The sequence below is a fragment of the Mixophyes fleayi genome, chromosome 11 (genome assembly GCF_038048845.1).
Source record: "Mixophyes fleayi isolate aMixFle1 chromosome 11, aMixFle1.hap1, whole genome shotgun sequence".
NCBI lineage: Eukaryota > Metazoa > Chordata > Amphibia > Anura > Limnodynastidae > Mixophyes > Mixophyes fleayi.
This window is the reverse complement of record NC_134412.1, coordinates 98,139,060-98,166,106: the sequence shown is the minus strand read 5'-3', so window position 1 is coordinate 98,166,106 and position 27,047 is coordinate 98,139,060. Positions and strand designations below refer to the sequence as shown.

At 45.7% G+C, this 27,047-nt stretch overlaps 1 protein-coding gene across 2 annotated transcripts in view; it reads left to right on the top strand.

Annotated features, from left to right (window-relative positions):
• LOC142107992 (otoancorin-like) overlaps positions 1-27,047 on the top strand; it is a 97,932-nt gene that overhangs the window by 30,057 nt on the left and 40,828 nt on the right. For both annotated transcript variants that reach the window (XM_075191683.1, XM_075191682.1), the window contains exons 6-9: positions 4,318-4,451; positions 7,149-7,257; positions 22,794-23,003; positions 26,701-26,868. In XM_075191683.1, the coding sequence (XP_075047784.1) occupies positions 4,318-4,451; positions 7,149-7,257; positions 22,794-23,003; positions 26,701-26,868 (621 nt within the window). The remainder of the gene's footprint in view (positions 1-4,317; positions 4,452-7,148; positions 7,258-22,793; positions 23,004-26,700; positions 26,869-27,047) is intronic.

Below are 27,047 nucleotides of genomic sequence, written 5' to 3'. Positions count from 1 at the left end.
ACTGGTACAGTAACACACAAAGTACTGAGCAGTGTGTCTGCACACCTGCACTGCACCGCACTGGTACAGTAACACACAAAGTACTGAGCAGTGTGTCTGCACACCTGCACTGTACCGCACTGGTACAGTAACACACAAAGTACTGAGCAGTGTGTCTGCACACCTGCACTGCACCGCACTGGTACAGTAACACACAAAGTACTGAGCAGTGTGTCTGCACACCTGCACTGCACCGCACTGGTACAGTAACACACAAAGTACTGAGCAGTGTGTCTGCACACCTGCACTGTACCGCACTGGTACAGTAACACACAAAGTACTGAGCAGTGTGTCTGCACACCTGCACTGTACTGCACTGGTACAGTAACACACAAAGTACTGAGCAGTGTGTCTGCACACCTGCACTGCACCGCACTGGTACAGTAACACACAAAGTACTGAGCAGTGTGTCTGCACACCTGCACTGCACCGCACTGGTACAGTAACACACAAAGTACTGAGCAGTGTGTCTGCACACCTGCACTGCACCGCACTGGTACAGTAACACACAAAGTACTGAGCAGTGTGTCTGCACACCTGCACTGCACCGCACTGGTACAGTAACACACAAAGTACTGAGCAGTGTGTCTGCACACCTGCACTGCACCGCACTGGTACAGTAACACACAAAGTACTGAGTAGTGTGTCTGCACACCTGCACTGTACCGCACTGGTACAGTAACACACAAAGTACTGAGCAGTGTGTCTGCACACCTGCACTGTACCGCACTGGTACAGTAACACACAAAGTACTGAGCAGTGTGTCTGCACACCTGCACTGTACCGCACTGGTACAGTAACACACAAAGTACTGAGCAGTGTGTCTGCACACCTGCACTGTACCGCACTGGTACAGTAACACACAAAGTACTGAGCAGTGTGTCTGCACACCTGCACTGTACCGCACTGGTACAGTAACACACAAAGTACTGAGCAGTGTGTCTGCACACCTGCACTGTACCGCACTGGTACAGTAACACACAAAGTACTGAGCAGTGTGTCTGCACACCTGCACTGTACCGCACTGGTACAGTAACACACAAAGTACTGAGCAGTGTGTCTGCACACCTGCACTGTACCGCACTGGTACAGTAACACACAAAGTACTGAGCAGTGTGTCTGCACACCTGCACTGTACCGCACTGGTACAGTAACACACAAAGTACTGAGCAGTGTGTCTGCACACCTGCACTGTACCGCACTGGTACAGTAACACACAAAGTACTGAGCAGTGTGTCTGCACACCTGCACTGTACCGCACTGGTACAGTAACACACAAAGTACTGAGCAGTGTGTCTGCACACCTGCACTGTACCGCACTGGTACAGTAACACACAAAGTACTGAGCAGTGTGTCTGCACACCTGCACTGTACCGCACTGGTACAGTAACACACAAAGTACTGAGCAGTGTGTCTGCACACCTGCACTGTACCGCACTGGTACAGTAACACACAAAGTACTGAGCAGTGTGTCTGCACACCTGCACTGTACCGCACTGGTACAGTAACACACAAAGTACTGCAAATACTAGATGGAGGCAAGGTGTGCACATGCGCAGGGCTTTATATTGGCACCAAGACATCACTTTATATCACACAAATGCACAAACAGAGCTTACAGACAGCCTGGGAGGGTATCAGAGCAGCACAACCCTGCCATTGTCCGTTCCCCAATAAACACTATCATTTATTTATATAACACTAACATATCATACATAGGATGTTCTCATCATTCACTTCGTCGTCAGTCCAAATTCTCTGCCAATAGATCTAAACAAGATCAGTACTTCCCAAAGTACAAACAGTCCACAATATGTCCACAAATGATTCCAATATCTCACACATTCTCTGCAGCTTGTCAGAGCAAATTTATTCTGTCACAGCCAGATGGAAGAAGAGTTAGGGATCACTGAGCCCTGCTGTGATGACATCAGGAAAGATAGCAGGGTAGGGATCACTGAGCCCTGCTGTGATGACATCAGGAGGATAGCAGGAGAGGGATCACTGAGCCCTGCTGTGATGACATCAGGAAAGATAGCAGGGTAGGGATCACTGAGCCCTGCTGTGATGACATCAGATGAGGGAGGCTAGCAGGGTAGTTGAGTCCAGCTGTGATGACATCAGGAGGATAGCAGGGTAGGGATCACTGAGCCCTGCTGTGATGACATCAGGAGGATAGCAGGAGAGGGATCACTGAGCCCTGCTGTGATGACATCAGGAGGATAGCAGGGTAGGGATCACTGAGCCCTGCTGTGATGACATCAGATGAGGGAGGCTAGCAGGGTAGCTGAGCCCAGCTGTGATGACATCAGAAGGAGGATAGCAGAAGAGGGATCACTGAGCCCTGCTGTGATGACATCAGAAGAGGGAGGCTAGCAGGATAGGGATCACTGATCCCTGCTGTGATGACATCAGAAGGAGGATAGCAGGGTAGGAATCACTGAGCCCTGCTGTGATGACATCAGAAGAGGGAGGCTAGCAGGATAGGGATCACTGATCCCTGCTGTGATGACATCAGAAGGAGGATAGCAGGGTAGGGATCACTGAGCCCTGCTCTGATGACATCAGATGAGGGAGGCTAGCAGGGTAGCTGAGCCCAGCTGTGATGACATCAGAAGAGGTAGGCTAGCAGGATAGGGATCACTGAGCCCTGCTGTGATGACATCAGAAGAGGGAGGCTAGCAGGAGAGGGATCACTGAGCCCTGCTGTGATGACATCAGGAGGATAGCAGGATAGGGATCACTGAGCCCTGCTGTGATGACATCAGGAGGATAGCAGGATAGGGATCACTGAGCCCTGCTGTGATGACATCAGATGAGGGAGGCTAGCAGGGTAGCTGAGCCCAGCTGTGATGACATCAGAAGAGGGAGGCTAGCACGATAGGGATCACTGAGCCCAGCTGTGATGACATCAGAAGAGGGAGGCTAGCACGATAGGGATCACTGAGCCCTGCTGGGATGACATCAGAAGAGGGAGGCTAGCCTGGTAAAATAAAATGAGGGAGATGAAGGAAAACGGTAGAGTAGGGATCACCAATCCCAGCTAAAGAAGTTGTTAAGTAAAATGAAAAATTGGAGAGGAACATTAAAACATGTAGAGTATTTGAGTGGTCCATTCACCTCCATGGCCCTGATGCAGAATAGAAGGTAACTTGAACAAAAATGTACACGCAAAAGTAGCATATTTCACCCACATGCTGAGTCAGAAGTGTCTCAAGAACCGTCCAGCTCCGGAAGTGCTTTTCACTGTGAGATTATTTTCTGTTTCTGCTTTTCCCACTCATTTTCCAAAAGCACCTGGATTAAATTTGTTAACAAATGTTAAAAATTTCTCCAACTCCACAATATTATCACAGCCCAGGTGATTGTAGTTGGAACACAAGTGTGAAAAGCAGAAGAGTATTATCTCGCTGTGAGAGTAAGGTTGTCAGTACATATCTAACACTTGCAGGGCCTTGTACTTCGAGGTCGGGGGCGTTCTCACATAAGGACAGTACAGTTAGGTCACGTGGTGACGATCGGCATATTGGCTCCTTACGCCTCTGTGTGGTAGATTGAATATGGCACGTACATACGTGTAACTCATATTGCAGGTGTGGAACATACGCAGACTCTAGAAGAAGAAATGTATTCCAGTAATTCAGCAGGTCGGCCACGTAGGCGCCACCAGGCCTTAGGCCGGGGGTCACATAGTGGGTGATCTGGCCCTGGGGTGATTAGCTGGAACACTCAGAGCATCACTCTGTAGCTAAGAAAAGATTTTAGTTTTATGGCCACACTCATGTCAATATCATATGTTACTGGTCTGTATTTATAACATACAATCTAAGTGTTATTATCAGATCAGCAGCGGGTTCCTATCGATAAAGCTTGTTGGGGTAATGCGGCCTGGTATATATTGCTGGGGGCTGTGGATGGTGCAGGTTTAGCAGCTTAGACCAGGATCTGAGCTGCTATATAGAGCAGTGTGTGGAATACAGACACTTTCTGAGAGTGAATTATGTTGGTATATGAAGCACTTTGCTCCGTCTCCTGTCTGACTCCCTGGTGGAGGGAGTGGGGCAGCCTGAGAATGTCTGCGATGCGCGGCTGCGCATGCGCAGGGACCCGAAAACGGATGATTGGGATGTCAGCACCAGGTTATTTGACTGATACAACAAATAATATAATAATATAATCTGTAGCTTACAATAAAACCAACAACATATAAAGAGAAGAGTATACATGGAGTTACTGGTCTCTGTATAACAATTGTAAGACGTCTACTCTCTATTACAGAACTGTAAGTTCTTCACTACATCCACGACTGTGTGGAGCCAGATGCTGGAAGTGACCAAAGAACAAGCCAAGATCCTGATTAATGCCACGATCACATGTAAATTTAAACTGAACAACGCCAATCTGCTGCCTGGGTAAGAGTATTTGTTGCTGATGGATAGTAGATGATGTAATAACCTGATAATGGTGAGGGAACGGCACACAGGGGGGTAGAGCACAGTCACTACCAGAAAACCATCAGTTCCTCCCATTGTAGGTTTTACATGAGATAAGATAGAGTTCCTGAAATCTAAACAGCCAATCATCAAACAAGTTCTCAGCACATAAGTTAGACAGGATGGGGGGGGGGGGGGGGTAACTCACACTTACCTCTGTCAGGACCCTACAAATAAGAATATCATCATCATCTATTTATTTATATAGCGCCACTAATTCCGCAGAATATGACACTAGTTCCATCAGACACCATACTGGGAAGGGGACAGATGTATTTCGGCTTGTGGGAGATAAAGCAATGACATAAGGCATTCTTCAATCTCTCAGGGATCGGGCTTAGCCCTATACACCAACGGGTTACCACCCGCAATAAGATTCTATGGGGCCTATTTATTGTTATTGTCTTTTCTCATTAAATTCCCCAGAGGGACCGACGCACATATAAGTAACGTACGCATTCATTAACAGTGTGTCGCAGCAGATATGGTAGATGTTATGCGGTCTGCTGTATACTGCAGTAAGTTCCGAGAAGGTAATTACACATACGGTAATGTACACCAGCTCAGGCACATACAGCTCATTGTGGTGTACATTACCGTATGGGGAGAGCATTGTGGTTGAGGGATCATTCTGATCTCCCCTCCGGTCACCAGGTGGTCACATAGAGGACATAGGAGAAAGGTCTTTGTAGGAACAGCAGTTTTTCAGGACTGCTGTTCCTGTAGAAGTTTTTTAATAAATATCCACAATTTTTCAATCCTTATCGCAATGATGATTGAAATACATTGTGTATAAAATGCGGTGGGTGATAAAATAGAGGCCTATGCATGATGGGGAAGCCTATATAACAAGCATTGTAGCAGTACATGCACCATACTTGTTCTCCGAATGGTGAAAACAGAAGAAAATCATTGAAAAAATGTTATTTTTTCTTATTGAGAAACATTATTAAATATTTTTTTTATTTTGTTAAATATTTGTAATCAATTTTCTTTACAATTTACTTGTCATTTTATTCTGTATTAATGGAACAGACTGCCCAAGTCTGGCCTTTCAGTTCCACCGCGCAGCCGCAAACCGGTTCAGTGTGCATTAAGGGCGTCTGCCTGTAGTCAGTGCACAGTAAAGGCGTCTGCCTGTAGTCAGTGCACAGTAAGGGCGTCTGCCTGTAGTCAGTGCACAGTAAGGGCGTCTGCCTGTAGTCAGTGTACAGTAAGGGCGTCTGCCTGTAGTCAGTGCACAGTAAGGGCGTCTGCCTGTAGTCAGTGCACAGTAAGGGCGTCTGCCTGTAGTCAGTGTACAGTAAGGGCGTCTGCCTGTAGTCAGTGCACAGTAAGGACGTCTGCCTGTAGTCAGTGCACAGTAAGGGCGTCTGCCTGTAGTCAGTGCACAGTAAGGGCGTCTGCCTGTAGTCAGTGCACAGTAAGGGCGTCTGCCTGTAGTCAGTGCACAGTAAGGGCGTCTGCCTGTAGTCAGTGCACAGTAAGGGCGTCTGCCTGTAGTCAGTGCACAGTAAGGGCGTCTGCCTGTAGTCAGTGCACAGTAAGGGCGTCTGCCTGTAGTCAGTGCACAGTAAGGGCGTCTGCCTGTAGTCAGTGCACAGTAAGGGCATCTGCCTGTAGTCAGTGCACAGTAAGGGCGTCTGCCTGTAGTCAGTGCACAGTAAGGACGTCTGCCTGTAGTCAGTGCACAGTAAGGACGTCTGCCTGTAGTCAGTGTACAGTAAGGGCGTCTGCCTGTAGTCAGTGCACAGTAAGGGCGTCTGCCTGTAGTCAGTGTACAGTAAGGGCGTCTGCCTGTAGTCAGTGCACAGTAAGGGCGTCTGCCTGTAGTCAGTGCACAGTAAGGGCGTCTGCCTGTAGTCAGTGCACAGTAAGGGCGTCTGCCTGTAGTCAGTGCACAGTAAGGGCGTCTGCCTCTAGTCAGTGCACAGTAAGGGCGTCTGCCTGTAGTCAGTGCACAGTAAGGGCGTCTGCCTGTAGTCAGTGCACAGTAAGGGCGTCTGCCTCTAGTCAGTGCACAGTAAGGGCGTCTGCCTGTAGTCAGTGTACAGTAAGGGCGTCTGCCTGAAGTCAGTGCACAGTAAGGGCGCAGTAAACTCAGGCACATGCAGAAGTGTCTGATTCAAGCTCTGTGTGTTCAGTGTCATCAGCAGCTATTTATATAGTGCCACTAATTCCGCAGCGCTGTACAGAGAACTCACTCACATCAGTCCCTGCCCCATAGGAGCTTGCAGTCTAAATTCTCTAACACCTACACACACAGACTAGGGTCAATTTTAATAGCAGCCAATTAACCTACCAGTATGTTTTTAGAGTGTGGGAGGAAACCGGAGCACCCGGAGGAAACCCGTGCAAACACAGGGAGAACATACAAACTCCTCACAGATAAGACCATGGTTGGGAATTGAACTCATGACTCCAGTGCTGTGAGACAGAAGTGCTAACCACTGAGCCACCGTGCTGCCCCAGTATGTGTGCCTTAATGAATCAGGCCCAGTATTGTAGGTGATTGATTGTGAAGTGTCTCATAGACAGTGACCAGCTATAAGCGGTATTGATGCTGAGTGTAGAACGAACAACAGAATAGTTTACACTAACGTTCTCTCTCGACAGACTGGGGCAGCTTTTGTGTTATTTCACTGACTTTGTGGATCATCTGAACTCAGTTGGGAAGAAAACTCTTCTGAACCTGTTATCAATGTGTTCAAACAACGTCGCTGAGGTAAGATCAGACTAATGATAATTTCTACTCTCCCTGTTATTGCACCAATGTACACAAAGACGGTTATATGTTTCAGCTGAGCCTTGGGGGGTCTTGACAGTCCATTGGGGTCACTAACTAGGTTCTTTTATTATATTTAGTGCAGCACTTAATTGCAGGAAAAATAGTGTATCTGTAACCGGACATTTCAATGAGCAAGAAGCTGGGTGCAAACTATGGAAAATTACTGCAGATTTTTGTAACGATTTTACCAAGGAATGAAAGTCCCGATGATCAGCAGATTCCTGTGTACACACCGACACCATTTACCTACAGATCTGTGATCTCATGCTCTGTACACACTACATATATCTGCCTACGCTGCTGGTGGTGAGTGTGTACACACTACATATATCTGCCTACGCTGCTGGTGGTGAGTGTGTGCACACTACATATATCTGCCTACGCTGCTGGTGGTGAGTGTGTGCACACTACATATATCTGCCTACACTGCTGGTGGTGAGTGTGTGCACACTACATATATCTGCCTACGCTGCTGGTGGTGAGTGTGTACACACTACATATATCTGCCTACGCTGCTGGTGGTGAGTGTGTGCACACTACATATATCTGCCTACGCTGCTGGTGGTGAGTGTGTGCACACTACATATATCTGCCTACGCTGCTGGTGGTGAGTGTGTGCACACTACATATATCTGCCTACACTGCTGGTGGTGAGTGTGTGCACACTACAGATATCTGCCTACGCTGCTGGTGGTGAGTGTGTGCACACTACATATATCTGCCTACGCTGCTGGTGGTGAGTGTGTGCACACTACATATATCTGCCTACACTGCTGGTGGTGAGTGTGTACACACTACATATATCTGCCTACACTGCTGGTGGTGAGTGTGTGCACACTACATATATCTGCCTACGCTGCTGGTGGTGAGTGTGTGCACACTACATATATCTGCCTATGCTGCTGGTGGTGAGTGTGTACACACTACATATATCTGCCTACGCTGCTGGTGGTGAGTGTGTACACACTACATATATCTGCCTACGCTGCTGGTGGTGAGTGTGTGCACACTACATATATCTGCCTACGCTGCTGGTGGTGAGTGTGTGCACACTACATATATCTGCCTACGCTGCTGGTGGTGAGTGTGTGCACACTACATATATCTGCCTACGCTGCTGGTGGTGAGTGTGTGCACACTACAGATATCTGCCTACGCTGCTGGTGGTGAGTGTGTGCACACTACATATATCTGCCTACGCTGCTGGTGGTGAGTGTGTGCACACTACATATATCTGCCTACACTGCTGGTGGTGAGTGTGTGCACACTACATATATCTGCCTACACTGCTGGTGGTGAGTGTGTGCACACTACAGATATCTGCCTACGCTGCTGGTGGTGAGTGTGTGCACACTACATATATCTGCCTACACTGCTGGTGGTGAGTGTGTGCACACTACATATATCTGCCTACGCTGCTGGTGGTGAGTGCGTGCACACTACATATATCTGCCTACGCTGCTGGTGGTGAGTGTGTGCACACTACATATATCTGCCTACGCTGCTGGTGGTGAGTGTGTGCACACTGCAGATATCTGCCTACGCTGCTGGTGGTGAGTGTGTACACTGTACAGATATCTGCCTACGCTGCTGGTGGTGAGTGTGTGCACACTACATATATCTGCCTACGCTGCTGGTGGTGAGTGTGTGCACACTACATATATCTGCCTACGCTGCTGGTGGTGAGTGTGTGCACACTACATATATCTGCCTACACTGCTGGTGGTGAGTGTGTGCACACTACAGATATCTGCCTACGCTGCTGGTGGTGAGTGTGTGCACACTACATATATCTGCCTACACTGCTGGTGGTGAGTGTGTGCACACTACATATATCTGCCTACGCTGCTGGTGGTGAGTGCGTGCACACTACATATATCTGCCTACGCTGCTGGTGGTGAGTGCGTGCACACTACATATATCTGCCTACACTGCTGGTGGTGAGTGTGTGCACACTACAGATATCTGCCTACGCTGCTGGTGGTGAGTGCGTGCACACTACATATATCTGCCTACGCTGCTGGTGGTGAGTGCGTACACACTACATATATCTGCCTACGCTGCTGGTGGTGAGTGTGTACACACTACATATATCTGCCTACGCTGCTGGTGGTGAGTGTGTGCACACTACATATATCTGCCTACGCTGCTGGTTGTGAGTGTGTGCACACTACATATATCTGCCTACGCTGCTGGTGGTGAGTGCGTACACACTACATATATCTGCCTACGCTGCTGGTGGTGAGTGCGTGCACACTACATATATCTGCCTACGCTGCTGGTAGTGAGTGTGTGCACACTACATATATCTGCCTACGCTGCTGGTGGTGAGTGTGTACACACTACATATATCTGCCTACGCTGCTGGTGGTGAGTGTGTACACACTACATATATCTGCCTACACTGCTGGTGGTGAGTGTGTACACACTACATATATCTGCCTACGCTGCTGGTGGTGAGTGTGTACACACTACATATATCTGCATACGCTGCTGGTGGTGAGTGTGTGCACACTACATATATCTGCCTACACTGCTGGTGGTGAGTGTGTGCACACTACAGATATCTGCCTACGCTGCTGGTGGTGAGTGTGTGCACACTACAGATATCTGCCTACGCTGCTGGTGGTGAGTGCGTGCACACTACATATATCTGCCTACGCTGCTGGTGGTGAGTGCGTGCACACTACATATATCTGCCTACGCTGCTGGTGGTGAGTGCGTACACACTACATATATCTGCCTACGCTGCTGGTGGTGAGTGTGTACACACTACATATATCTGCCTACGCTGCTGGTGGTGAGTGTGTGCACACTACATATATCTGCCTACGCTGCTGGTGGTGAGTGTGTGCACACTACATATATCTGCCTACGCTGCTGGTGGTGAGTGCGTGCACACTACATATATCTGCCTACGCTGCTGGTGGTGAGTGCGTACACACTACATATATCTGCCTACGCTGCTGGTGGTGAGTGTGTGCACACTACATATATCTGCCTACGCTGCTGGTGGTGAGTGTGTGCACACTACATATATCTGCCTACGCTGCTGGTGGTGAGTGCGTGCACACTACATATATCTGCCTACGCTGCTGGTGGTGAGTGTGTGCACACTACATATATCTGCCTACGCTGCTGGTGGTGAGTGTGTACACACTACATATATCTGCCTACGCTGCTGGTGGTGAGTGCGTGCACACTACATATATCTGCCTACGCTGCTGGTGGTGAGTGCGTGCACACTACATATATCTGCCTACGCTGCTGGTGGTGAGTGCGTACACACTACATATATCTGCCTACGCTGCTGGTGGTGAGTGTGTACACACTACATATATCTGCCTACGCTGCTGGTGGTGAGTGCGTACACACTACATATATCTGCCTACGCTGCTGGTGGTGAGTGCGTACACACTACATATATCTGCCTACGCTGCTGGTGGTGAGTGCGTACACACTACATATATCTGCCTACGCTGCTGGTGGTGAGTGTGTGCACACTACATATATCTGCCTACGCTGCTGGTGGTGAGTGTGTGCACACTACATATATCTGCCTACGCTGCTGGTGGTGAGTGTGTACACACTACATATATCTGCCTACGCTGCTGGTGGTGAGTGCGTACACACTACATATATCTGCCTACGCTGCTGGTGGTGAGTGTGTGCACACTACATATATCTGCCTACGCTGCTGGTGGTGAGTGTGTGCACACTACATATATCTGCCTACGCTGCTGGTGGTGAGTGTGTACACACTACATATATCTGCCTACACTGCTGGTGGTGAGTGTGTGCACACTACATATATCTGCCTACGCTGCTGGTGGTGAGTGTGTGCACACTACATATATCTGCCTACGCTGCTGGTGGTGAGTGTGTGCACACTACATATATCTGCCTACGCTGCTGGTGGTGAGTGTGTGCACACTACATATATCTGCCTACGCTGCTGGTGGTGAGTGCGTACACACTACATATATCTGCCTACGCTGCTGGTGGTGAGTGCGTACACACTACATATATCTGCCTACGCTGCTGGTGGTGAGTGCGTGCACACTACATATATCTGCCTACGCTGCTGGTGGTGAGTGTGTACACACTACATATATCTGCCTACGCTGCTGGTGGTGAGTGTGTGCACACTACATATATCTGCCTACGCTGCTGGTGGTGAGTGCGTGCACACTACATATATCTGCCTACGCTGCTGGTGGTGAGTGCGTGCACACTACATATATCTGCCTACGCTGCTGGTGGTGAGTGCGTACACACTACATATATCTGCCTATGCTGCTGGTGGTGAGTGCGTGCACACTACATATATCTGCCTACGCTGCTGGTGGTGAGTGCGTGCACACTACATATATCTGCCTACGCTGCTGGTGGTGAGTGTGTACACACTACATATATCTGCCTACGCTGCTGGTGGTGAGTACGTGCACACTACATATATCTGCCTACGCTGCTGGTGGTGAGTGTGTACACACTACATATATCTGCCTACGCTGCTGGTGGTGAGTGTGTGCACACTACATATATCTGCCTACACTGCTGGTGGTGAGTGTGTACACACTACATATATCTGCCTACACTGCTGGTGGTGAGTGCGTACACACTACATATATCTGCCTACGCTGCTGGTGGTGAGTGTGTACACACTACATATATCTGCCTACGCTGCTGGTGGTGAGTGCGTACACACTACATATATCTGCCTACGCTGCTGGTGGTGAGTGCGTGCACACTACATATATCTGCCTACGCTGCTGGTGGTGAGTGCGTGCACACTACATATATCTGCCTACGCTGCTGGTGGTGAGTGTGTGCACACTACATATATCTGCCTACGCTGCTGGTGGTGAGTGTGTGCACACTACATATATCTGCCTACGCTGCTGGTGGTGAGTGTGTACACAGTACAGATATCTGCCTACACTGCTGGTGGTGAGTGTGTGCACACTACATATATCTGCCTACGCTGCTGGTGGTGAGTGTGTACACAGTACAGATATCTGCCTACACTGCTGGTGGTGAGTGTGTGCACACTACATATATCTGCCTACGCTGCTGGTGGTGAGTGTGTACACAGTACAGATATCTGCCTACACTGCTGGTGGTGAGTGTGTGCACACTACATATATCTGCCTATGCTGCTGGTGGTGGTGAGTGTGTGCACACTACATATATCTGCCTACGCTGCTGGTGGTGAGTGTGTGCACACTACATATATCTGCCTACGCTGCTGGTGGTGAGTGTGTACACACTACATATATCTGCCTACGCTGCTGGTGGTGAGTGCGTGCACACTACATATATCTGCCTACGCTGCTGGTGGTGAGTGTGTGCACACTACATATATCTGCCTACGCTGCTGGTGGTGAGTGTGTGCACACTACATATATCTGCCTACGCTGCTGGTGGTGAGTGTGTGCACACTACATATATCTGCCTACGCTGCTGGTGGTGAGTGTGTGCACACTACATATATCTGCCTACGCTGCTGGTGGTGAGTGTGTACACACTACATATATCTGCCTACGCTGCTGGTGGTGAGTGTGTGCACACTACATATATCTGCCTACGCTGCTGATGGTGAGTGCGTACACACTACATATATCTGCCTACGCTGCTGGTGGTGAGTGCGTGCACACTGCCACATGTGCCCGACATCGTTCCATTGTTGATTGTGACTTTTATGAAGTTTATAAAACCAAATGAACAATATGGTGTGTTTTGGTTTGATAAAACATGGTGGGAGTGTACACACTGATGTAATATCTGACTAAATGGTCATTTATCGTGTGATCGACCCAATGATTGGTTGATAAACCTGTAGCCTGTACCCAGCTTAAGGGTCTATTTATTAAAAGCAGATAAACTATTCATTGAAAAATAAAGCTGATGAGCTCACAATTGTTAATCACTACTTAATAAATTACACTATGGGATCTTTTTATTATAGGGTGAAATATTGTAGTGATGGTGAAATAGGCGTTTCTCAGGAATGACAGTTTGTTGGTATATTATGGAGGTTAGCATTGGCGACTGAGGGGACAAATGATGGAGTATTGCTGTGGCCCGTGGTGCTTGTATCTCGATGCCCGTTCTGTTAATGATATGTCAGGATGAGACATAAAATAATAATTATTTATTGATTAAATTCAATTCCGCCCTTTTTAATCTTTGGGCAACACTTTGAAGGCAAACCAGGACTTGTGGTACAGTAGCCTCAGGGTTATACTGCTCAGGAGACGGGTGATGGGCTACAGACATCACATTTAGCTGCTGGGAAAGGAAATGATAAGAACACATTATATTGCCCTTGACAGAGGGGGAGAAAGTGATTAGAGCGGGATATTCAGAGCCACAGACGTCCTGGATACATTCTCACACAAAGGATGAATAAGATGGATGCGGTTTTAATAGACTTTCCACCTTTTATCCTCTGTGTTACCCGGCTCCTTCTAGACGACTGAAAACACATTTAATATCTGCACCTCTTCATTGTATAATCTGACATTCTGCAAATCTACAATCCCTGTTACCTGTGCCGTACTCTGAGCAGCCAATCACTGCCCCAATATGGATCTGAGCAGCTGTGATAGGGCAGAAGATGTGGAAATACTGAGCAGCCCAGGATCCTTCATACAGACGGTACGGCCCCGGGAGAAATGTGGCCCCTGCTTCATATTGTGACCTTCGTTTCTTATACGTGTATTTTACCTGTGTCCGTGAATTCAGGATAACTTCATGTATCCACATTGTTGCTTGGAGGTTCACAGCTAACAAAATAACTGCACCCCCATAGAGGATGGTGAGAATAGTAGATGGCGGATCAGTAGTGAGGCCCACGCGGTACATCTGCCTGTTATACAGCAGAAGAGAAGTATATATACAATTATGCTGCTTATCTGTCTTTTTTGACTTCTGCTATGGATGGTATAATGTATCAGCTTCATAAAAGTAATAATAAAGTTTATTTTTATACAGAGTGGTTTCCAGTCTTGTCTGGATAGTAATTTATGTGCAATTTATTGAACCTGGCATCCACTATTAAGTTTTTGGATGTGCTGTGCGGCTCTTATCGACCTATATATACAAATACACTAGCAGGGAGCAGGGTCACCCGATGTTGTCTGGGTCCGATTTATAATGTGTAGCAGTTTTTATATATTAGCAAATTATTTGGTAAATAGACCATGAATGCTATTTAGAAAATAAGATTTGTTGCTTTGCTGCGTTGTGGTGAGGTTTCCATCCAGCAGTCAAACAATTGTTTATGAATAGACTAAGGCACCTATTGCACAGACATGAACGGTGGCAGAATGCTCTCTCCTGTATCTGACAATAGTTCCCCTCTCTGATGCTGAGACTGAGAATTCTGTTCCATAAACAAATTTATGCAGACGGAGATCGACTGAAGCATCAAATATACTGAACAATCAATGCTAAAATAAAAGTCATGACACAGAACATTCCTGCACTATACATGCAGAAAATGATTTGCTGCTTATTCACTTGCACTATGTGACTACTCAGCAAACTGCTGACATAGGAGAAGCTTCGCACAGATCACAATCTTCAGATGCCGCTATCCTGACATCTGCATTTACTGGACTGAAACATTGCTTTTATAATGAACTAACAATTCATTTATAAAACATTTTCTCAATTCATTAAAGAAAGAAATATTTAGCGCCTGCTTTATTTCCACATCTGTCCTTCCTGATAGATGGACAGCTGTAATCTCCAGGCACTCAGTGTTAAAAGACGTATAATAAGCATCAGTGTGTGTTATATGCTGTTTTGTAGGGTGCATAGAGAATCGTCCCATGGATGGATCAGTGGATCAGTGGTTATACGGTCAGTAAATGAGAGACCCCAATGTCTGAGAACGCTGCCCTCCGTGTCACCTTGACAATCTGCTTTGTATGCACCGCTATCAGTATATATGCACCGCTATCAGTATATATGCACAGCTATCAGTATATATGCACAGCTATCAGTATATATACACAGCTATCAGTATATATGCACAGCTACCAGTATATATACACAGCTATCAGTATATATACACAGCTATCAGTATATATGCACAGCTACCAGTATATATGCACCGCTACCAGTATATATGCACCGCTACCAGTATATATGCACAGCTATCAGTATATATGCACAGCTATCAGTATATATACACAGCTATCAGTATATATGCACAGCTATCAGTATATATGCACCGCTATCAGTATATATGCACCGCTACCAGTATATATGCACAGCTATCAGTATATATGCACAGCTACCAGTATGTATGCACAGCTATCAGTATATATGCACCGCTATCAGTATATATGCACCGCTATCAGTATATATGCACAGCTACCAGTATATATGCACAGCTACCAGTATATATGCACAGCTACCAGTATATATGCACAGCTATCAGTATATATGCACAGCTATCAGTATATATGCACAGCTATCAGTATATATGCACAGCTACCAGTATATATGCACAGCTACCAGTATATATGCACAGCTATCAGTATATATGCACAGCTATCAGTATATATGCACAGCTATCAGTATATATGCACCGCTATCAGTATATATGCACCGCTACCAGTATATATGCACAGCTATCAGTATATATACACAGCTATCAGTATATATGCACAGCTATCAGTATATATGCACCGCTATCAGTATATATGCACAGCTATCAGTATATATGCACCGCTATCAGTATATATGCACAGCTATCAGTATGTATGCACAGCTATCAGTATATATGCACAGCTATCAGTATATATGCACAGCTATCAGTATATATGCACAGCTATCAGTATATATGCACCGCTATCAGTATGTATGCACCGCTATCAGTATGTATGCACCGCTATCAGTATGTATGCACCGCTATCAGTATGTATGCACCGCTATCAGTATGTATGCACCGCTACCAGTATGTATGCACCGCTACCAGTATATATGCACCGCTACCAGTATATATGCACCGCTATAAGTATATATGCACCGCTATAAGTATATATGCACCGCTATCAGTATATATGCACCGCTATCAGTATATATGCACAGCTACCAGTATATATGCACCGCTACCAGTATATATGCACAGCTACCAGTATATATGCACCGCTATCAGTATGTATGCACCGCTATCAGTATATATGCACCGCTATCAGTATATATGCACAGCTATCAGTATATATGCACCGCTACCAGTATATATGCACCGCTATCAGTATATATGCACAGCTACCAGTATATATGCACCGCTACCAGTATATATGCACCGCTACCAGTATGTATGTATGCACAGCTATCAGTATGTATGCACCGCTATCAGTATATATGCACCGCTATCAGTATATATGCACCGCTATCAGTATATATGCACCGCTACCAGTATATATGCACAGCTATCAGTATATATGCACAGCTATCAGTATATATGCACCGCTACCAGTATATATGCACAGCTATCAGTATATATGCACAGCTTTCCATAAACGTCAAAAGCTGCTGAATAATGACCAATAAAATACAGCCGCTGAATGAATAACTCCACTGAATAAGGAATATAAATAATAGCGGTGGGTTTGGTGGATGAAGGAGACAGAATTAGACCAATAACACATTTTAGCACACTGATATAGTACAATAACCGGTCTGCTAGGAGGATTGGTTTGCAGAGAGCTCCAGATTGAGGTTCTATATCTTTGCCAACAGTTAAACAGAAACTAATTCCATCCTATCATTTTACACAGGAATCATTACTACGAGGATCACTAGTGATCTACCTAGGAGAGTACCAGGGATTCATGTTGTGTCTGCAGCCAGACAATAATCAGAGATGCTCACTGACCCACCGTCTTTTGGTTTTGGATCTGGATTAAATTCGTGTTTTGGATTTGGCAAAACCGCCCTTGCATGTTTTAGTTTTGGTTTTGTATCTGTATTTTTTTGGAAAAATTGCTAAAATATGCTAAAATCAAATTTTTTTGCTCTTTTTTGTTCCTTAATTATTATTAACCTCAAAAACATTAATTTCCAGTCATTTCCAGTCAATTTTGACCACCTCACAGGTGACAATATTATTTTCACACACTTCCGGACAAAGACTGCAGCGAGCACAAACACACGGCAGTTCCTAGCACATCTAGGTAACATTGGCACACAGCAGTGGCAGAAAAAAAAGAAAAGTGGTACAAGATGGAATTGTCCTTGAACCCTCCTACCCTTATGTAAGATATTGAAAAGGACATGTACGGTTTAACAAACCAAGCACTGCAGCGACAAGGAGTGCCACTTATGTGGCTGAAGTGCTTGGTTTGTTCAGGCCCCCACAAAACAAGCTACCAATAGCTTAGCTGCCTTAAGCCCAACAGAGGCAGGATGATAAATTTGCCCAGTTTAAAGAACAGCTAAGACACCTGAGAAAACAAATGTGTGTGTCACCAGCCCCAGCAGACTAAGCTTTGTAAGATGAAGAGGAGGAGAACGCCATCACCCAGAGCACAGGGCCGGTACAGTGAAACTGAGAATGGCTCATTAAATCAGTTATGGTTCCTTTGATCGCTCCACCCGTTCCTTGGATAACTGTGGTAATTCTACAGCTAATACATGGCAACGAGCGCTGACCCCCCGGGACGCGTGTATTTGTCAAACGAAGACCAGTCCGGGGTGCCCCGGCGGGTTGGAGATGGTGAACCCAGTGAAAAAGAAAGTATGTGGTCACACGTACGAGAGAGAAGCAATTGAAAGGATAATTGAAAACAAAGTTCATCCTAACACAATATTAATTCATCCCCGCAGGAAACCATCATTACAGAAGTCTGTAGCATAAATGTCAAAAACAAAAATGTAAAAAAAATATCTTTTACCTTTTTAAAGAAAAAAACACACTTAAAGGTGAAACTTTGCTGTAGAAAAGCATAAAATTGCCAACATGTTATTTTACCCAAATATTAATAAGCATTCCAGCATCAGCTAGCTTCCTTCTCTCAGCTAGATCCCAGCACCTGCACTCTACATTGTCATCATTCTCACCCTCATCAGTGTGTACATCATCATCACTCAATACTAATACATCCCCGCTAGAATCCACCATTACAGAAGTCTCTGTACTTTGATCTAAATGCCAGTAAAGGCCTTCCTCGTGGACTTTGCAGTTGATTTTACGACAGAGCTGTCTCAATTTTTGGGCAATTCTTTTACACCAGACCAAATGTCAGAATGTTCTGCTAACTCATCTGCGTCATCCTTGGGTCTCTTAGAAAAGCTTAGTTTTTTCCTAGCAGCAGTAGCCGGAGAAACTGAAGGTGGGGACGCCGTCGTGTCAGGTACCAATTCAGCTGTCAACTTGCTACCCAGGGGCTCATTGCATCTCTTGTGGTCTAGGACAGTGGGAAATAGAGAGAAGACATTGCTCTTAAACCTAGGATCAAGCATAGTTGCCAAAATGTAGCGATACGATTTCCAGAAGTTGATAACTCTTCGATCCTGGTGAAGTGATTAAAGTACTTCATCTACAAATCCGACATACTTAGCGTAATTTCTTTGTTTCATCTCTTCCTTCAATTTTTCAACGTGCTTTTCCAAAAGTCTAATTAAGGGAATCACTTTACTCAAGCTAACAGTGTCTGTACTCAGTTCACAGGTGACTACTTTGAAGCGTTTCAGCACCTTGCACAACACTGCGCTGGACTAAAATACATTCCCCCTCCTTTCCCAATGTCATGGCTTGTGGTGTAAGCGTGGATGGCTTTTCTCTGTTCCTCCATCTTCACAAGCATATAAAATTCCACCTTGTTACCACCTCTTGCTTCATTTGGTGGCAGGGCAAAATAAATTGTTCTTGCAGCTGCTGCAATTTTCTACATGCTGTTGCTGAATGCCGAAAATGTCCTAAAATTTTTCGGGGCACAGACAGCATCTCCTGCACGTCCCTGTCATTTTTCAAAAAGCTCTATACCACCAAGTAGATTGTGTGAGCAAAACAGGGAATGTGATGGAATTCACCCAGCTGGAATTATTATTATTATTATTATTAATTTTTATTTATAGGGCGCCACTAGGTATCCGTAGCGCCGTACAGGGACAGACAGAAACACGATACAGGGTGAGACAGCACAGTACAGTTAACAGAAAGCACAGTAACTCAGAAGCTCAATGAACAGCTAGATTAGAGGTGAGAGCCCCCAGCGGGGTAGAGACAGGGGCCGGAGGACCTCACAGAGGAGACAAGGAGCTGGAGAGCAGAGTTAAGGTGGTGGAGAACAGAAGGAGAGGAGGCCCTGCTCGGAGGGGGGGGGGCCTGCTGCTGCTTTCACAATATTGGTGGCATCATCAAAAATTACATATCCTGACGAGAGTCCAAACGGGATAAGCCATGTTGCAATGACATCCCTTGGTTTTTCAAACAGGTTGTCATCGGTATGCCTCTTAGTGAATACGGTGATACACAGAGTAGCCTAAATACAACGCCTTTGAATAATCTGGCGTTGTTGGGTACATGATGCTGCTGTTCCTGCTGGTGAAGGCGAATCACTAACCCAGTGGACTGTCAGTCATATAATCTTTAGTTTGCCCAGTTCCGCTTGTCCACATATCTGTGGTTAAATGTACACAGGAGCGGATCTAGAAGTTTATTTTACGGGGAGCGATTTAGTCAACGCCCCCTTTCTGACAGCTAAGGCTGCCAGTGGATGCACACTAGGTGCAGGTCCGTTCGGCAGAGACAGGCAGGGAGAGTGTGCTGCCCGACTGCTGTGATTGTGTTTTAAACACAGCCGGGCTGCACACTGTCCCTGCCTGTCTCTGCCGAACGGAACTGCACATAGTGTGCAGCCACCAGCAGCAGCCCCCCCCCCCCCTGGATCCGCCACTGAGTTTACAGTGGGTAGAATGGCATTTTTTACCCCAATAATTACATTTTATGGAACCTTCTGGTAAAGGTGAGGAATGGCTTTTCTAGTAAAATGGAGTCGTGATGGAATTTGGTAACGGGGACACAAGACATCAATTCACTGTTTAATAAAGTTAAGTGTAGATTGTTAGAGTGGAAATCTCAGTGGTTTATCTCTTTCCAGATCCCTCAGTGTACAGGGAATGCAGCATGGCAGATTCACAATGGGAGAGGATTCCTTTAGTTTCTCCGAGAAGTTGGGATAATGCAACACGACTGCACAATTTCGATGAGATAGATGTCACAGACTGGAAAACAAACCTCTTTCTTTTTATATACTGTACAGCTCGTGTTATAAATGTATTTTTCTTTGCTCTTTAATATTGGCAGTGAGAATATTTCCTAGATCCTGTAAAATGTGGCAGAACCTGGTCATTATGCTATTTTCCTCCAGGAATGAAGCAGTGTAGGTCAAACAAAGTAATGTCTCTCATTATTTAAGCTGCATTGTTTGGAACTCACCAGCAGTAACAGCCGCAGGGGTATTCTTTGTAAATGTGCTGGAATTTACATTACAAGCAAACACAATAATACCTGAGTAAGGGACATGTGTTCAAGGCCTCTGTACCGCTAACAGCATTATTCCTTCTTTATGTTGTGCAGAAATAAAAAAGTCAGTAATCACATTGTCACAGATGCATTTTCTTTATTGTTTAGCGGAACATATTAATATTCATTCTCGTCTTGTTGGATGCGACACTACCGGTAAATCGGTTGCATAAATAGGATTATGACCACGAAGGACACATAATGGATGAATTACTGCTGGACATTAAAGCATGACCTTGACTGCTCCCTACTCAGGATAATTGACCACTGCCACAACATCCTCGCTGTCTGTTATTAGTACATGTGTTTATTTTTGCTGATCTTTTGGACTTTAGAGAAGACAGAAGTAGGAGGGAAGCTATATCAAGGCTTGTTTCATATCTTTTTTATAGTGACACTTTTCAGTAAAAAGATGCCTGATACAGGCTAAAAAGCTGAACTGATAAAGCATTCCATGCCAGTTATGCCTATGACCCATTTATGTGCATCTTTCAATCTATAGAAAACATTACTGATAACAAGGATACTACAAGCCTGTCACTCAGACCGAGGCTGGAGATAGAAAATTGCCCCCTCCAGATGACATGTAAAGCATCATGAATGTCCAATAATAGTAGATGAGTCACAGTATAATAATACTATTTGAATGTGCCTTGTTATTTTAAATCACAAATGGAAAAATATATTTATTGGATTTTACTGTAAACACTTATACTTGACACACAGTAACAGCTGAATTGTTGGTGTCAGATTTTATAAAGACAATGTAAATATTAGCTCAGGTACAAACATCGCTACTTTACTATATACTTACTCTGTTTTTATGTATGATTTGTATTTTGTCTAATATGTTATGGCCAATGATTATGTCGCTGCGTTGTAGATATTTGTGGCGCCTTAATAATAAATGATGGTGACCAGCAATTCTACTGAATCAAAGCTGTTAGTTATATGAAAGGTCCATTTCATTTTAACACCACAGTTACTTGCTGTTCTTATCCACTAGCCATATGAGCTGACACTCTCCTGCTTGTCTCTTCATATTAGAGAATAACTGTATACAGCATGTAATCAATATTGTTTGTTGGATGATGATATTTGTATTAATTGATATTAACTTTGGGTACTTCCATTGTTATTTTATCAAATCAGACAGCGGCAGCTACTTGGTGAGACTGGTTAGAGAACATAAATAATATTCTATATATGTATATGTCACACTTGTATTCATACTCACATCTGTCCCACTTACCACAATCCTCCAACCCTCCCATCTTGCTGTCTGGCTGAGCTGTGTTGTACTTGACTAAGGTGACAGACACAGTGATTACAATAAATCATGTTTACAATAAATATGAAATATTGAATAATCTTTAATTATTCGGCTTCATGAGTTACCACTAATTATAACGCTGACTAATCCAGATTGTGGCCACATGCTACATATAGATTGTTTCTGCTCCTTCTACGTTTTCATTTGCACTTTGAGTGGAACAATTCTTGCACCTTTTTAACGTAAAGCTGATTTTCTCGGGTGTTCCCCAATAATGCAGGCTGCCTTTTTCAAAATGTTTTTGTGGGGGAGATGGATACGGCTACAGAGCCAGCTTGAACACATTTACATTTCAGCTCTCAAGCTTGTTCCTGAGGAGAGGATCCCCTGCTCTCTGAGTCAGAGTCCTCCGTGTACATAAAAGTATAGGAAGCAGGGTGGGAGGATGTGCAGTGAACGGGGATGCTGTTCTTATAATTGGAGCCCCCGGTCCCCATAGAGGTTGTGTGGTTTCCCTATATTTGGAATCTACAGGAACAGAAGATAGAAATGGGAGCTTGAGGTCTGTGCTCTCCCCATTATTTCTATCAATGAGCTTCCATCACTTGCTGTTTCATAGTCTTAGTTAATATAAATGTTTTTTGTCTCTTTCAGCTGACACAGAAGCTAAAGGCTCCAGCGAATGTGACCATTAAAAACCTGACATCCGACGCACTGAAGAATTTGGGGGAGGCAGCTGTTGACCTAAGCTTACAGCAGATAGTTAACCTAAGTACTGCTGCAGTAGAGGGTTCTCTGCAAAGCCTGGGAAGTGTCAGTGGATGGACCAAGTCTCAGATGCAAGTCATCGTCAAGAAAGTAAATGTAGGTCCGCTCTACATTTATCTGTGTAACATATGTAACCCCCTGTCACTGTGTGTGGTGTGGGGTACAATGGTCACACAGTGCACCTCCTTCTTATGCCCTAGCTAGCTGATGGGCATGGGTGTAAATAACCAGGGGGTTCCTGCACATGCCTCTTTGTATGTAGTGGGACACAGGTGCTGTCACTTTGGGGTGCAGTGCAATAAGTCAGAATAATTTGAGAGCCAGAACATCTCTATGACAAACTGAACTCTTTATTTACTCTGCTCTTCCTCCAGCACGATAGTTATAATGATTGCAGCAGTAAAGAGATATATACAGCTCCTTACTCTCTCCAGCACAGGTCTTAATGTTATCTAGATATTATATCATACTTACCAGCTTTCTTCAGCTCTCTTCCGGGAGCCTGCCAGTGGAGGTGGGCGTGAGGGGGGCGGGGCACCAAAATCACATTTTTGGGGGCCAAACACCGCGATTCCCCGGGAATCGCTGCATTTGGGACCTAATTCTGCCCACTTCCTAGTGAAGTGGGCAGAATTCGGGAGATTGCCACACTCACCCAGGATTCCGGGAGACTCTCGCAAAATGCGGGAGAGATGTCAAGTATGTGTTATATTACGTAGTTCACATGTCTCCTACACTCCAGTACTCCATACTTCACTGCAGTTCTGCTTTCTCTGCAGGGGCATTCACATGGATGATAACAGACAGACAGCTTCTCCTCAATGCAGTTCTGACACACGCTGTGTAACTCTCATCTGCAGCTCACCCCTCCTCTGTGTTCTCCCAGCCCCTGGCTCTGACACATCTCTGTTTACTCTCAGCCACTGGGCTCTGACACTTCTCTGTGTTCTCCCAGCTCCTGGCTCTGACACTTCTTTGTGTAGCTCTCAGCCACTGGGTGCTGACACTTCTCTGTGTAGCTCTCAGCCACTGGGTGCTGACACTTCTCTGTGTAGCTCTCAGCCACTGGGTGCTGACACTTCTCTGTGTAGCTCTCAGCCACTGGGCTCTGACACATCTCTGTTTACTCTCAGCCACTGGGCTTTGACACTTCTCTGTGTAGCTCTCAGCCACTGGGCTCTGACACATCTCTGTGTAGCTCTCAGCCACTGGGCTCTGACACATCTCTGTGTACTCTCAGCCACAGGGCTCTGACACTTCTCTGTGTAACTCTCAGCCACTGGGCTCTGACACTCCTCTGTGTTCTCCCAGCTCCTGGCTCAGACACATCTGTTTACTCTCAGCCACTGGGCTCTGACACATCTCTGTGTAGCTCTCAGCCACTGGGCTCTGACACATCTCTGTGTAGCTCTCAGCTACTGGGCTCTGACACATCTCTGTGTAGCTCTCAGCCACTGGGCTCTGACACATCTCTGTGTACTCTTAGCCACTGGGCTCTGACACTTCTCTGTGTTGTCCCAGCTCCTGGCTCAGACACTTCTCTGTGAAGCGCTCGGCCACTGGGCTCTGATACTTCTCTGTGTTCTCCCAGCTCCTGGTTCTGACACTTCTTTGTGTAGCTCTCAGCCACTGGGCTCTGACACTTCTTTGTGTAGCTCTCAGCCACTGGGCTCTGACACTTCTCTGTGTTCTCCCAGCTGCTGGCTATGACACTTCTCTGTGAAGCTCTCAGCCACTGGGCTCTCTACTTCAGCTACACTGAGTCTCATTAGGGTCTTTTCTATGCAAAATGCCCCTCTCTCCCTCTGGGTTCTCTTTAATAATATGGGGTTCTCCTCTCTGGGATTAGGGACTCATCTCCTCTGTATATGCAGCCACACTACTGCATGCAACAACCTCCCTGTCTCTTTTGGGGTCCTTCCACTTTTGGGGCTCTCCCACTCTTGCTTAGGGGACAGTAGTGTGTGTCTCTAGGCAGCACCTGTCACTCACCCGCTCCTGGGCAATGCTGGGGGACCCTGGGACCTTCACTACACTGTCCCACGTCCCCAGCTTTCATATCAGCTCTCCAGGTCTGTGTGCTTAACTGTGTGCCTTAACATTACCCAATCCCCCCTTGCTGACAGTCCCTCCTTCTTCTCACTCTAGCAGGCTGGGGTTTGTTGTCAGCACCACAACCAGCCTAAGTTACTGGGGTGTGTGGTTCCTTTTAATGCCATTAGTGGGTCTTACATATATAACTACCATTTACCAACTACCGTACGTAACATACATCTGTTTGTTTTCATGATGCTTCTTCACCCCCAGGAGATATCACAATAAATGGTTGGTGTGAAAAGATGATAAATAGAGAATAATATCCCGCAGGGACAACTTGCGTTATGCCAGCTCCATGATTGGTCTTCACTATACAAAGTGAAACTCGGGGGAAATTACGGATGTCTGGAAATCCCCCTGCAGTCACTATATACTAAAGGGAGGAAGAGGGAAATCTTGCTGCTGGCAGTGTGGATGTATACTATGTCGGGATACTGGTAGGCCAACTCTAAGACCTGCAGAAGCTGCTTGCATGGTCTTCAACATCCTTATAGAGTATGATTTGCTCACCAATACTTGGCTGCCCCCAGGTCTTGATCTCTAGGTAGTGCAGACTGACAAGTACCGTGAATGTTAGGATGTGATTTGGGAAGTACCAGTGTCAGGCAAAAGTCCACAAAGAAGGAAGTACAACAAAGTAAAATCCCAAATCAAAGTCAGGGCAGGCTGAGTTCTAGCAAAGTCCAAAATCCATATATATATATATAAACAGAGAACAGCGCCTTTGATGATACCACCTGAGCACCAAGGAAACATTGCTGATAATGGGTCTGATTCATTAAGGAAACTTAAGCAAACAATTGAGTAAGCTTTCTTACTCAAGTTTTCTGGACAAATCCATGTTACAATGCAAGGGGTGGAAATTAGTTTATTATTTTGCACATAAAGAAAATACTGTCTGTTTTGTCATGTAGCACACAAATATTTGATAGCTTATTTGTACACGGAAATTTAAAGTTGACCTAGGACATGTCCTACCCCAACTATAAATCTGCCATCACATTTTAAATGTACCTCCCCTCCAATGCAACATGGTTTTGCCTTACTTACTTACTTTTGCTAAACTTTCTTTAATGAATCAGGCCCAGTGACTAAGAGCTTTGCGTTATAATATTTTATCCCCTATTTTTAATGTACATAATGGCAAAGGGGGGCGCACATTGAAACAGGCTAGTGAGAGTGCCCCGATTGTCCGTTCATTCCTTAACTGCGCCCTCAGGCCACCTTACACCCATGACAACAACCTCTCCTCCCCCCTGTCTTGTGTACAATTACCATGTCCAGGCCATTGGGTGATATTACTATATAGACCCTAGGCACTAATCCTTCAATGTAATCCGTATGTCCTCATGGCGTTGGCATCTTATATTGTCTATGAAGTGGTGTTATTCCTAAAGTGAAGGAAATTTCCTGACACCTTGATGAGCTGGTGATGTGTACCTGTCCGTGTGTGAGGGTATGACTTGGTGTAGACCTGGTATCACCTTTCTGCAGGAAGAGACAATGGAGTTCCCAGGAACAGGTAACATTTCAGTACATTTATATTGACAATTATATTTCTCACTGGTATTACGTGGATTTCTGGCATCAGTAAAAACAGACAAAAGATAATTTGGTGGCCACAATTCACCAGAGAGCCCCAGTTTACCGAACTCTTTACCCGTTACCGCACTGAGGACCTACTCCTTACCTCTAGGTGACTGACCAGAAGCTGCAGCAGATGGGCTCTCTCATGGCTGGGATTCCTACAGGACAGCTGCAGACACTGAGCGGCAGCGCCCTTCTGCAGGCGGTGTCCAATCAGAGCATGGCTGACGTTGTGGACAGTATGACATCAGCACAGAGCAAAGCCATCGTCAGCCAGGTGAGACATGGAGAGACAGCGTGTCACATGTATGTTATCTGTATCACCCAGTAGTTACATAGAGAGATAGCATGTCACATGTATGTTATCCATATCACCCAGTAGTTACATAGAGAGATAGCATGTCACATGTATGTTATCCATATCACCCAGTAGTTACATAGAGAGATAGCATGTCA